At 37.9% G+C, this 13,590-nt stretch overlaps 1 protein-coding gene across 2 annotated transcripts in view; it reads right to left on the bottom strand.

Annotated features, from left to right (window-relative positions):
* LOC133522804 (receptor expression-enhancing protein 1) overlaps nt 1-13,590 on the bottom strand; it is a 33,541-nt gene that overhangs the window by 3,665 nt on the left and 16,286 nt on the right. The window contains exons 5-8 of one of the 2 annotated variants that reach the window (XM_061858260.1): nt 9,972-10,114; nt 9,416-9,538; nt 4,810-4,966; nt 602-2,174 (exon numbers count right to left, since the gene is read on the bottom strand). In XM_061858260.1, the coding sequence (XP_061714244.1) occupies nt 648-2,174; nt 4,810-4,966; nt 9,416-9,538; nt 9,972-10,114 (1,950 nt within the window). In that variant the 3' untranslated portion in view covers nt 602-647. The remainder of the gene's footprint in view (nt 1-601; nt 2,175-4,809; nt 4,967-9,415; nt 9,539-9,971; nt 10,115-13,590) is intronic. The other variant, XM_061858261.1, reaches the window with a different exon arrangement.

The raw sequence follows: 13,590 nt of genomic DNA, 5'->3' as shown, positions 1-13,590 counted from the left end.
AGGCTCTAGTACGAAAGAGACTGCCATCTGACTTTCAAACTTCTTTCAAAATATATTTAACTAATTTTTTTATTCGAACTGGCATCTGCCCATTTATTCCAGCTAAAATCTCAACGTATTGTCATATTACAATAACATAGGAATTGCTATGTGGAACTGATTTTAAATTTGTCCAGAAATAAACGAATTAATATAAGCGGTATTTCCTAACCAATTTACAAGTTAACCAATTAGTTCTTTACTACATATAGAAGCATGGCATATATATGAACAAATACAAAATACGATATATGTTTAATTTCGAACTAACTAAGCAACTCATTAAAATTATATCATTATCGTTTTTTGCGCACGGTAAGCTTAGTTAATTCGAAACCTGTGAGAGCAGATACTGTTAATAATTCACACCAGTGTTAGTATCAAATAAATACACATCAAATACGACACCGCACGCTAAATAAATACTTAGATAAAAATAACACTCAATACAGTTTAAGTATGTTATAACTCATTAATTTATAACAGTACCAGCCAGTCATTTTGGTATTTGGTAGCGCTCTCGCCATGCAACAAATAAAAACAATACGATAATGAAACATACGTTCCGGTCGCGCTGCTGCAACGAGAAAATAGGATAGAGGAAGGCTTCAGACATCTGTACTTTTCGATGCAGTAGGAATATCATCGTGCAACGAAACAAACTTATATTCTGGGTGGCTCTCAATTTTCGCTTCGATCAACTTTTGTAAAGCATCACTCTTTTCCATAATGTCATGCGATATGACTTCGCTTTCAAAGTCGGCAGCGTCAACAAAACTAACTTGGTCATCAGCGATAGACTGCGCATCCTCTTTCGGTGTATCGAATGGTGTATTTATGTCAATATAGCTTTGAAAATCAGTTTGTTGGTCATTTCCAGATGACCTTCTGCTATGCGACCGGGACCTCGATGACATTGATGTAGAGTCGGTTTTAGATTTATCGTCACTCTTATGCCAGAATGCTAATTTGCTTGGCAGTTGTAATAATTTGCCAATTCCCGAACTATTCCCCTTAGGGATTTTGTTGGGTGATTTAGATTTGTGACGTCTCTTTTTTTCCGCTATTGGATTAACAACATGCAAAGTTTGATGTGAACTAGTTTCTTTAAGAGGTTTATTTGGTAAATTGCTCAGCATGTCATTCAGGCTTTCTAGCGAAGTTGTGCCGATTGAGCTACCCGTTCCTTTACCACTCTTTAGGGTTTCAGATGTTCCTTTTGTATTATCTGCTTTAGGTGGTGGTGGGGGTGCCCTACATTTCCCATATTTACCTTTAGGTGATTTAGATTTACGTTTACTCCTAGGAGAGTCCTCTGGTGTCCCGAAAGAAGCTTCGTCGTCGCTTTCTGCGGAATCATTCTCATAAGCGGATGTATCTAGGCTAGTAGAATCAGCTTTTTCCTCTTTAGATGTACAAATTTGATCTTTAGACTCTTTAATTTCATCTTTAGATGCATTAGTTTCCCCTTTAGGTATATTATTTTCATCTTTAGATACATTCGTTTCAACTTTGAGTACATTACTTTCACCTTTAGCTACATTCTTTTCATCTTCAGATGCATTAGTTTCACCTTTAGGTACAATAGTTTCATGTTTAGATACATTCGTTTTATCTTTGGGTATATTTATTTCATCTTTAAGAGCGTTTGTAATATGTTTCTTTTCGTCTAGTGTTTCCTCAGGTTTTGCTTCAACATCTGTCTTTTTACAACCCATCACATTTTGATCTTTATTTGATAACTCGTTAATTTTATTGTTATTGTCGTCATTTGCAGTGGCAGTTAACTCCTCACTTTTAGTTGTTTTGACTGCTTCGATGGTGTCTATATCCTCCTCTGCGTTTTCAAAAATTTCGTGAGGTTCTCTGTCTGGCGAAAGGTTCTTTTCTGAGTTTTCGTAAATAATATTTTCATTTGGGTCCCTCTTATTCATTTTATTTTCATTAAAATTTGTACCTAGAGGATAATTTCCTAAGACTTGTATTATTTTGACTTCATCTCCTACGTATTGATATATAAAGGGAGGATCAGTATGGGAGAGGAAAAGGTGAGACGGGAGATTGACTAAGGGGGGCATATTCGCATATTCAAAACTATCGTCGTCTTGAAGCTCCTCGATGAATACTTCGTTGTCCTTTAATTTAAATAAAAACTTAAGTCTATATCAAGTATAATAATAAGAAACGAAGAAATAATCTAGTAAATGCATAAACAGACTTATAAAAAATTGTAGAGAAATATTTAAGAAATAAATTAATTTTAGGTAAGAATAAACAGAAAACATGCACACAACAAACTAAAAACATATAGGTTCTAAACTATACTCTGTATCTTTAGGTATTTAAATAAAAGTAAACAAACAATTTGTAAAATTTCGGGTAGTTATAATATTTATTGGTTAACCAAACCGCCTGGATCTGTCACTGAACGACCTGACTTTAACCTACATTATTTGTTCATGTAATGTTTTCATTTACCCTCGACTGGCTTAATGTGCCATTTGAGGGTAGATTTTGTTAACCTTTTTTTAAATACCTAAAGTACAGAGTATATGTAAATTCCGCCAAATAATACTTAATTACCTACAGATTAATTAGTCAATCAAGGAACGATGTCTTCATATTTCGTATCGTAACACCACATTTTAACTCTACCACGCAGACAACAAGTTAAATAAGATTAATATATAATAAAACCATTGTTAAGCATCCCTGATTGCTCCTAGTTTATAAGTATAGGTAGAAAACAAATGTCTCAAGAACAATTTTCGTTTACACGCTAGCAGAACCAAGGTGTCCCACTATAGCTAAAGATAGGCCGCTTACCGCAAGGATTTTTGTACATTGACCCGCCCGCTTATAGTTATATCGCTGTCACGCTCGCACAGTTACATCGACAGCCAGTATCATGGGCGGGATAGCAATAAAGTGTAATGCGATAGAGATTGGAACAGTCGGGTTAGTGTACGAAATTCCTCGTGCTAAGCGTCCTTTCTTTAGTAACTACGACCAGATAAATAATTAATGAAATTTCAAAATTATGAATTTTATTTCACTGTTAGCCAATCACCACATGTGGCATATAAATAACATATTATAAATAAGTTATTATATCCAGCACCAATTCTACACTGCGCCGTTACAATGAGTAGTCTTTGTACAAAAATTTAATGTATGGATTTATTTAATATTTAAGAAAAAAAAACACTTTTATGGTTGCAAAGACAACTCAATATACCCATTACCAACCCATCTATCTTAAAAAATATTGTCAAGTAACATATATGTCTTATACCTCACGAAGACAAGCTCCGGTTACATTTAAGCATTAGATTTATATTTTATTACTACGATATCTAAAAGTTATATTGTGTAAATAATTTAAAACAAGTTTTCAAATTGCAGTTTATTCGTTAACAGATGTTTTTGATAAGGAATATTCTCGCATTAATTTTAAACATAGGTACAGGTATCGCTAAGAGAGTTCAGGTGAATGATTTGATTACACACACAGCTACACAGAGTACTAATCGCAACAACAGTATTGAATGAATGACTGAGAGAATGTGACTTAATCGCACGATTTTAAAATTTAAAAATAAATAAAAAAAACCTTGAAGAAATTTTGGTCATCTTGCACTATGTTATTAGTACGAAAAATGAATACTAATTTTGTTCTTGTGTGTGTGACTTTAACTCTAGTGCCTATAACTATATTTTATCTGCCTTATGTGTTGTTTATAAGGACGCGTACAATACATAATGGCAGTTGCGCACTGCAAACTTTGTTATGATATCGCTTACAAATTACAAATTGTAAAATATAGCCCATAACCCTAAAATATCCTGCGCTCCGTTGACATCAATGGGCAAAACAAATTACCTATTGCCGTAACAGAGGTCCTACTGCGAAGTTGCGAACATCGATAATCTGAACTTCGTTATATGCTTATGCCATGCCTATATCATTCTGTTCTGTCCTTGTTCACATACATACATGTTTGTGAACTTCACATACAGGCAGAAGCAGAAGTGACTAAGCTGGTTTGATCAAAGTGATTATTTTACTAATGACAGAACTATTTTTTACTTTTTTAACACTTCATTTACTTGGTCTTACTGAAAAAGGGTTTTCGATCCGGTGGATTCAAACGGTTCTAAGTAACTTGATGCAAATGATACTATATGTACTTATGTATTTTTTATACTTCCAAGTAATTCTGTGAAACAATTGGAAAGTACACTAAAGGGCTATAAAAAAGTTTCACGTTGTACAGAAATGTCATTAAAATCCTACCCGTTCTCATTGCAGTAACCGTTTGATATTGTTACTGCACGAATCGCTCCCACTATTTATACAGATTTCAAAATAATGAATAGCATAACCGCGCCTGCGATTTCAGGCGATCTTTACACTGGATGCCGATCCGCGCGCCGTTCCGATTTGAGAGCGAGACAGTTCTGGAGTCGGACCAAGCTAACTTTACACAGCATTTGCAATGTCATAGTGTCATAATTCCTGGCAAATTTCTATGAGAATATCACGTTGACGTGATGTTATTCGAGTCGATGCAAAGTTAGCTAAGGATGGTATTCCACCTGTCCAATTTCTTGATACCTGCGTCTCACATTTTTCTCAATGAGAGATTGAGATGCAATGAAATTGGACAGGTGGAATAGCAACCTTAGAAGGACACTAAAGTGCAAAAAACTGTTTTGTTCTCCAACGTGAAGTCTGCCGTAACATGAGCATTAAAACAGTTACCAGACCTCGGCAGCCTGTGGCCGCTTGATGGCGGTGACGGCCGTCCGCGTGGTCCGCGCGCGGGCGCGCGCCGCGGCGCCCACCGAGCCGGCGCGCGTGAGCGACGCCGAGTTGTCCGCGCTGGAGTAGCCGGAGCTTATATCTTCGGTGGATTTGATGTGGCTGCAAGATATTAGGTAGTTAGGGGCATTTGCACCAACCAAAGTAATGTAACTGTAACTGATAATGATCAGTCCCCTAACTTATTTCTTAAATAACAAATTTTATCTACACACATCATAAACCCTCTATGGTGCCTTCAAAATCCGTAAATAATGGCCAACATTACAATAAACTGTTTTCTTAGAACCATTTTTTTATCTGTGATAATGTTGTAATTGCTTGTTCTTGTTTTTTTTAAAGTAACTATAGCAAAAGTTTCGTGTAAAATTGAGCGATAAGAATATTTCGGTGACGCCACTATATATCCGCGAGTTCCGCCAAGAGTGCAACGATGCCCAAACGTTGGCTGTAATTTAGGTAAGTGAATATATTATAGAAAGTTTATATGTGTGTAGTTATTCGTAGTATGTAACTGTACATAGTACACGTAAGTACTAAGTACTGAATTTGCTAGGTTTTTCCACTCCGTATACAGCGTGGAGAAGCCAAAGTTGGAGGTTAGCGCCGCAATAGTGGCAGCGGGCACTGAGAACAGCGCGGCGCGGGTTCATGTTGACAGGCTAGATTTACAGGACGTGCGGCGAGCCCTTAAACAACTTAAGCCAAAAAAATCCTCTGGCCCGGATGGTATTCCCTCGTACGTATTTAGGGACTGTAGAATGGTGCTGGTGGAGCCGCTATTGCACATCTTTAACCTCTGTCTTAAGCTAGAAGTATTCCCAGAAATTTGGAAAATTACTCGAGTGATACCGGTACCGAAAGGTGGATCTGGAGATAAGACAGAGGATTATATACCGGTGGCGGTTCTGTCGACACCGGCAAAGGTATTTGAATCGGCTATTCACAAACGAGTATATGAGCAGGTGAGCGCGCAGCTCGCGGATGCGCAACACGGGTTTCGTCCGACACGAAGTACGGCCAGCAATCTTCTGAGTCACGTAGCGCAGATAATACCTATAGTAGATAGCGGGGGTCAAACCGATACTGCTTACTTTGACTTTAAAAAAGCTTTCGATCTCGTTGATAACGACGTGTTGTTGTCAAAGTTGGCAGGCTTCGGTTTTACCCCACACTTACTTAATTTTTTTGCAGACTATATGAGGGATAGACAGCAATATGTAGAATATGAAGGGCACAGGTCGAAACCTTATTTTACTAGATCAGGCGTGAGTCAGGGTAGCAATTTAGGGCCTCTCGAATTTTTATTAATGATAAACGACTTGCCTAAAACAGTAAAAGACGCTAAGTGTTTATTATTCGCGGATGATCTTAAGTTGTCTCTGGCCGTAAATAGTGGTGATGACTGTAAAACGTTGCAGGCGGATATCGACAGAGTCGTACAGTGGAGCCAGAAAAATCTTTTACAGTTTAATACCAAGAAATGTATGACTATCTCTTTCTCTCGGGCACGTACTCCCATTCAAAACAGTTATAAGGTAGATGGAGATTTAATGATTAGTCACAGAAGTAAGGAATCTAGGAGTTAGTTTTAACACTGAGTTAACGTTTCGAAAGCACATTTCGAACATTTGTAAAAAAGCATTCAGGAATCTAGGTTTTGTACTAAGGATGGCTAATGGATTCACAAATATGAAGGCTATAACATCTTTGTATAATGCGTTGGTCAGGAGCTAGCTAGAATACAATGCTGAAATATGGGCTCCACACGAAGCAAAGTATATTTTTATGTTAGAGCGGATACAGAATAAGTTTATTAGGTATATGTATATGAGGCAATACGGCGTATACCCGTTTTATCCGCTGATGTATCCGGCATTGTTTATTTTAGGCATGGTCGGATACAATCAGTTGAAAGTCAGAAGGGAGCTAGCACTCGTTACATATATCTTTAAACTGCTTAGGGGAAAGATATACAATGCGGATATATTGGGGTCGGTGGGTATTTGTGTTCCGCGCTCTTGTGTGGCGCGCCGTCAGCCCGGGCTGCTGGCCGCGCCGCGCGGGCGCACCAAGTTGCTGCGCGAGGCGCCGAAGACACGCGCCGTGCGTACCCTGAACATCATAGCCACACATATAGACCTATTTTCATGTACGATGAGTGAATTCACAAAAGTAGCTGTATTAACTCTTTGTTATATTTAATAGGTAGTATGTAGGTTAAAAATTTAGTTGTTAGATATAGGTACTTGTTTTTTGTTTGTTTGTATATTTAATTTGTTGCTACATTATCGCATTGGGTTCAGCCTGTAATGATAATTGTATGTGTGGAAAAAAAAAAAAAAACATATTAGGCATTAAAGCACTCGTGTGATCCTTTAAAGAAACTCACTTCGTTAGTTTCTTAAGCCCACACTCGTGTATTTTAATGCCTTTTATATGTAGCAGTCACATAAATTACTATTAACGAACGTTATACGTTGGCAGGTTTGGTGCAACTGCTAAGGGACATTTGCACCATACTTGCACTTGCTCGAAAAAGATCTTATTTCATGCAGGTGTGCTGAAGGACAAAGGCCTATTTTGTTCCCGCGGGAGTTATGAATCGTAAAAAAAAACTATAACTCCCTAGGGCGCTATAGCTTTTTTTAAAAATTATGTCACTTATTCATACAAACCAAGTAGCATAAATGAGTTTTACTTTTAAAATACTGTCGTTTATACTCGTAATTTAAAATTTTTCTTTATGTTTAAAATAATTTAATTTGATTAATTTAACAGCGGTTTAAAATATTTTTACATATTTTTCAATCGTAGCTGAATGCCGAATAGGTCTGTGCCTTCGATGCCTCACCTGCCAAGAAATTACAAAATCTTTGATATGTCACCGTATTTAACCTTTTGACCGCCAAAGACGTCATATGACGTCATATGACGCGCGCGGCTACAGCCCAATATCAACCTTCATGCGTACCGACAAGGTTCACGATTACGCGCCGCGTACGATAGGTGTGGCGTTCAAAAGGTTAAGAATTATTTCGCTTAAAATTTAGTATTTCCTTCGCAAGTGTGATGAAAAACATTGTGTAACTCCGGGGGTAAGGATATTGCAAACTCGGGTCTTTAATTCGCTCCAGCCTGCGGCTGTCGGGAATTACCACCCTCGTGTCCAAAATTGCTATAAATATCGTCTAGTCAACCAATCTTGGACAAACCTATCGAGCTTCATTTGAGACTATTTCACCGACTCCTTGGTATGAAAGAAACAAAAAATTTATCTGCTACCTAAACACGTTATCTAAGTGTCGTTTTTCTCTTCATAATTCCTCAATTGAGCATCTGCAGAATAAATGTGGTGAATTGTTCATAAAACGATTTCTTTGCAACATTATGGATTCCCGTCAATTTCTGATGAAAGCGGAGCAATCAACAATAAACAATCAGCCAAAAACCAAAGCCTAACGGACATTCATGGTGTTCAAATATCGCTAGAGCAGGTCGATAGAAATGCTCAATGATAGATATATTGGATATCAAAGTCGGAGTTGTCATAAGCAACATGCCATATTCACTAAAGGGCCACCATGCACAGATCCAAACCTTTTTTTGACTAAAATAAATGATTAAACTATGCCCAGATGTTTCGCTTTACGAATCATGTGTAATTACGGTTTGCATAGTACGATTTTTCGTGTAATATCGTCTTGTTCGCAAACCGTACAATCTTGTAATATTTGTCCGAAATCGTTATTGTTACTCGGGACGATTTGGTAAATTATGTCTAAATAGGGTTGCCGTATATACGGGACTGTCACCGTATTTAAGTATCGCGTCCCATTTTTGATATACGATATCAATATACCTCTGCAAAATACCTATATAAATGGTCACAATTATCCCTGAATACGTATTTGCCCCCCCCCCCCTTGTAACGCCGTTACTACCCCATTGTCCCGTATCAGTAACCCACTAACCCTATGTCTAAACCATATGCTTTAAAGCACTAATTAAACCCATGTGTATTTTTTTAATAAATATGTAATACCACGGGCCCGAACTTATGTCCTTAAATTACGTCCAAAAGAGGGGTACGGGCATTGTGAATGTCATCTCGCTTTGTGTGGTAGGGCACAGCACCAGATCTAGGGCATAGCCCAACTGGGGAAGCACCTTCACTTTACAGAACACCGCAGCGAAATAACACTAGACCCTACTCATAGTGTTGTAGAGCTCAGAGGGTGCGGAGTGTTAGGGTCGGCAACGCGCATGTAACTCCTCTGAAGTTGCCGGCATCTATAGGCTACGGAGACTGCTTACCATCAGGCGGGCCAGTATTTTCCAAGTCTCATTACCTAAAATTTGTGTCGTGCCCTGCCCCTCACATTAACATCTTATGGCTGTTAGACTCGGACGCACTATTTACAAAAGAGCAGTTACTAAAATCTGGCTCAACCATCCGTGCGGCCCCCGACCACCTGACATCAACGTCCACCTCTGGGAAGTACATGAGTGTTCGGTTGTCGGACTCGGACGTGCTATTTACGCAATTACCTAAAATCTGGCTCGTCGGCCCGGACGGCCCGCGGACCCCTGACATCGACATCCACCTCTGGGAAATACATGGGTGTTCGGCTGTTGGACTCGGACGCGCTGCGGCGCGTGTTGTAGCCGCTGCTGTAAAAATAATATAAAATTGAAGATTGAGTCGAAAAACTCGCCAGGGGCATATGGAAAAACGTTCCAGCTCACTGTGACATGCATGCATACTCATTTAGACTGTGATAGTCACAATGCATACATATTCCATAGATAGGATAGCCATACGTCCCGTTCCATACGGCACTGTCACCGTATTTAAGTATCGCATCCTGTATTACCTGTCCCGTTTACCAATACTGCTGTCGAATACCTAATTAAATGGTCACAATTATTTCTGTGTAACCAGTTTGTACAAAGTGATAATAGCAGTAAAGCTATGTGAATATGTATTTGAACACGAACACTGTAGCTTTTACGGCTTTGCCTTAAACTTGTGAGGTTTATTAGATACTCCTATAAAATTTGTACTATTTATGTAGTTAATACAATCTGTGTGTCACAGTTATACCTCTTAGCGACGCGGCGGATTATTCTCGGTTCGGCTAAGATATCGTCGGCCTCGTCGGCCCCTCTCTCGTCGCGGACCTCGCACTCGCTCAAGTCGGACAGACTGTAGCTCTTGCGAATTTGTTGCACTAAACCTCCTCCGCCCTGTGGAGATTGTTATGTTAAATATACATACAATAATAACAATAATTTGTTTTATAATATTTTAGAAATTTTAGAAATTAATATATTTTGGGATACTTTATAAAATCTCATGCTAACAAACAGAACATGAGGTAGAAATTTCACTTATTGCAAGTATAAAATTAAGCTGTTTGCGTCTAATTTTTTTTTTTTGAAACCACCAAATTTTTGTTAGCAATAGTGAGACGTAAACTAAAACCAATATGCACAGGAAAAATAATTTTAACCCGGCTTAATAAACACAGATACAGTTTTACTAAGTATAAAATATTTTACATCAATCAACATCTAACTAGTTGGCATATGGACTTCAGTTTAAAAATAACGGATAAAAACCATACTTACATTTTCGTGACCAGTATTGTATAAGGTTTTGGCAAAGCGCATGCAACCACCGTACTAAACTATTACAACAAATGAAATATGCCAAAAAAAATTATAAGTAATTAAGTTTAATTTAACTAATTCAGTCACTCAAATCAAGTCTAGATGATCTAACATACCTACAAGTGCGTTTACAGTACATACGCACATTAAACTAATAATGAACCTATATTTTAAAATAAAGTCATGTAGTATAAAAGTAAAAATGGTCTTAACATTGGACATAATGCGAGGTTTTGGATTCAAACAATCGGAAATTATTTAATAAATTGAGCATGCGCGGGAATTGTAATAAAATCGAAAGTAGATTGGGAGGGCCACCGCGAACATTAAAAATCAAAATTCCTAATATTTACTTCTCTGTTACTCTAGCGTATTGGAGCGAGATAAAAAGATAGATGAAACTTCGTTTGTCGATGCTCGCGGTTATAGCCTAACCTAACAGTGGCGGGGCGTTCCTACTGTTTATAATACTTGGCGGTAAAAAGGCAAACCAATTCAAGTTAGTCCGGTTGTCCAACGATTAAAGCTTAGTTCATATAGAATTGGCACATAATTAGCAATGTTTAAAAAATAATAATTCCATGGCGGGAAAAAAAATTACAGTTACAGTTCAATCACCAACCTTCTAAGTATTAATCAAAGAGTAAAGTAAGTATATAGGTAGTATTAATGGTGAAAATATTATTTTTCTAGCTTTATGTACTTACAATTTTTCGACCGTGAAAATTGAGAAAAGGAGATTGATCGTGCACAATATACTTCGAAAATTCTTATCGATCCCGGACGAAGACAGCTAAGTCGCTTAAGATGCTAAAAGCTAGTATTTGTAGGGTCATAAAACGTTACAAGGAGACTCTATCGGCCGACAGGAAAATACAAACTAATCGGAGGTCTGGGACAAATAACAAGATTTTGGGAAAAAAGTCCCAAGGTCACTCAAACAAAATTCAGGACGGTCTAATTACGATTTATCCCAAAAATTTAAAGAAACTTCTAGAAAGATAAAGATGATTCACCTCAGCGGTGGCTATAAGAGCTATCGAGCAATAAAACAGCCAAATCGGTCTGTTAAACAGATCGGACAAGCTAAAACACCAGCTCGACTATTGTACGACCCAGTATTGACAAAATTCGAAGGTTGCTTGTTGTAGGACGACATGACGTATGTAAAACTCGATTTTAATCAACTACTCGGTTCGAAGTTTTATATGGCCAATAATAGAGGTAATGTACCTGAAAAATATAAGTTCGTGAAACTTGAGAAACGGTCCTGTGAAATGTTGGCCAGATTTAGCCAGCTGCCACTACTCAAAAGAAGTTTTCGGATGGTATGCTAATAATCAGGCCAATTATGTACCCCGCGAGATGAATCCTCCGAATTGTCCCCAATTTTAATCTATCGAAAACTACTGGGAAATCATATTTTTTTTTAAACAAGACTAGTTAAATTGTCGAGGGTATCAATTCATTGCGATCTACAAGAAATCAACACGCCAAAAATATCGACAAAAGTGTTATGAAGAAGATTAGGGATTATTTTTGATGAGATGGAGGGACCATTATGAAAACAGTTCGTAATTATTGACATAACGGAGATTTTTTTTAATGTATACATATTTGAAAGCTAAATACATTACTATTTAAAATTCACCATTCATAACTTTCTTATTTTATTTACTTAAAGAAATAACAATCTTCTAGTGCATACCAATTCTATATGATCTATGCTTTAGATACCTATGACTCCCTTACCACTGTTACCTAATTTACATGCCCAATCAAATCGCGTAATTTTAATTTAATAGGATGGGAAGAAAGCTTAAATAAAAAATAAGGCGTTGAAGTGTAATCAACACTTAAAAATACGATATGGAACAAGTATTGAAATTTCAAATTTCACAACTAAATCGAGTACCTACGAGATCTCTCGGTCAAATGTGATACGTAAATAAAGGCATTTGGAACTTTGGTATTCATATGGTTACAAATGGGCATAGAAATTAACTTCCTAAATGAGCAAACTTGATATGTTACGTCAAAATTTACAATCCACTGGAAAGTTAACATAAGCCTAGCATAGCCTAAAATCGTTCTACATCACAGTTGAGTTGAGCCGCGAACATCAGTCGACAAGTATTTCTTTGTTTTCCTTTTCGACGGCGGTCTGACTTCTGGTCCTTCGGCCCCTGGACTTGCTTCTAGGTCTAGTTTCCTTTGCGGTTTTGCGTTTTCTGACCACGTTGCCTCTACTGCGGGCCGAGGATTGCGGCTCAAAATCGGGGTCATTGGCATCACCGTCGTCGCCGGGAAAGTCGTCGTTGTCCAGTTCGACTATCTCGACGATGCCGGGTAGATTTCGGTCACCGGCTGGTCTGTAGTCGAGGTCGTCGTATGTGTCTTGGTAGCCATCGGGAGCGTCGCGACTCGGCAGGGCTCTGCGCTCTTGCTCAGGACTCGGCAAATTCAAGTTCTGCGTGAAGCAGCAACGGAAAGGATATCGGAATAGAACGGTGGGAGGGGGAGAATTAAAAAAAGCGTGTTAATAAAATTAAAACAAAGTGAAATTAAATTAAGCGACAAGTGGTAAAACGACATCGACGTGACTGTGAAACTGGGCATGCTTGATAACAAGTGGTTGCTTTTATTAGCGCTCGCTTGCACTGGTGCTATAGAAGTGCGTTGGCATGTGAGTCTTTCATACTAAACGGCCGCCAAATATAAATAATTTCACGATCTGTCTTTGTCGCTCGCACATAATTATTTTGACATCGTGCCTAGTCACTGATGTTAAGCGTGTGCGTCGGTAATAACACTAATAACATGTAATTGCGAGTAGCAGGTCGATGTACGAAATTCCTAAGACATAGTGGACAATTAACCAAGATGGCAAGTATTTTAACGAATAATAATTGTAGAAAACGAGGAAGGTGTGTGTATTATATGAATAAACGAATGTGGTTATGTTAAGCCGCATAGTTTTTTTTACTTAACCTGTATATGAATTTCTTTAGTAAACAGTATACCGTTTTGATAGAAAACTCAGAAGCCAT

The sequence above is a fragment of the Cydia pomonella genome, chromosome 11, assembly GCF_033807575.1.
Source record: "Cydia pomonella isolate Wapato2018A chromosome 11, ilCydPomo1, whole genome shotgun sequence".
NCBI lineage: Eukaryota > Metazoa > Arthropoda > Insecta > Lepidoptera > Tortricidae > Cydia > Cydia pomonella.
The sequence above is the reverse complement of the archived record's forward strand: the minus strand, read 5'-3'. Positions and strand labels throughout refer to the sequence as shown.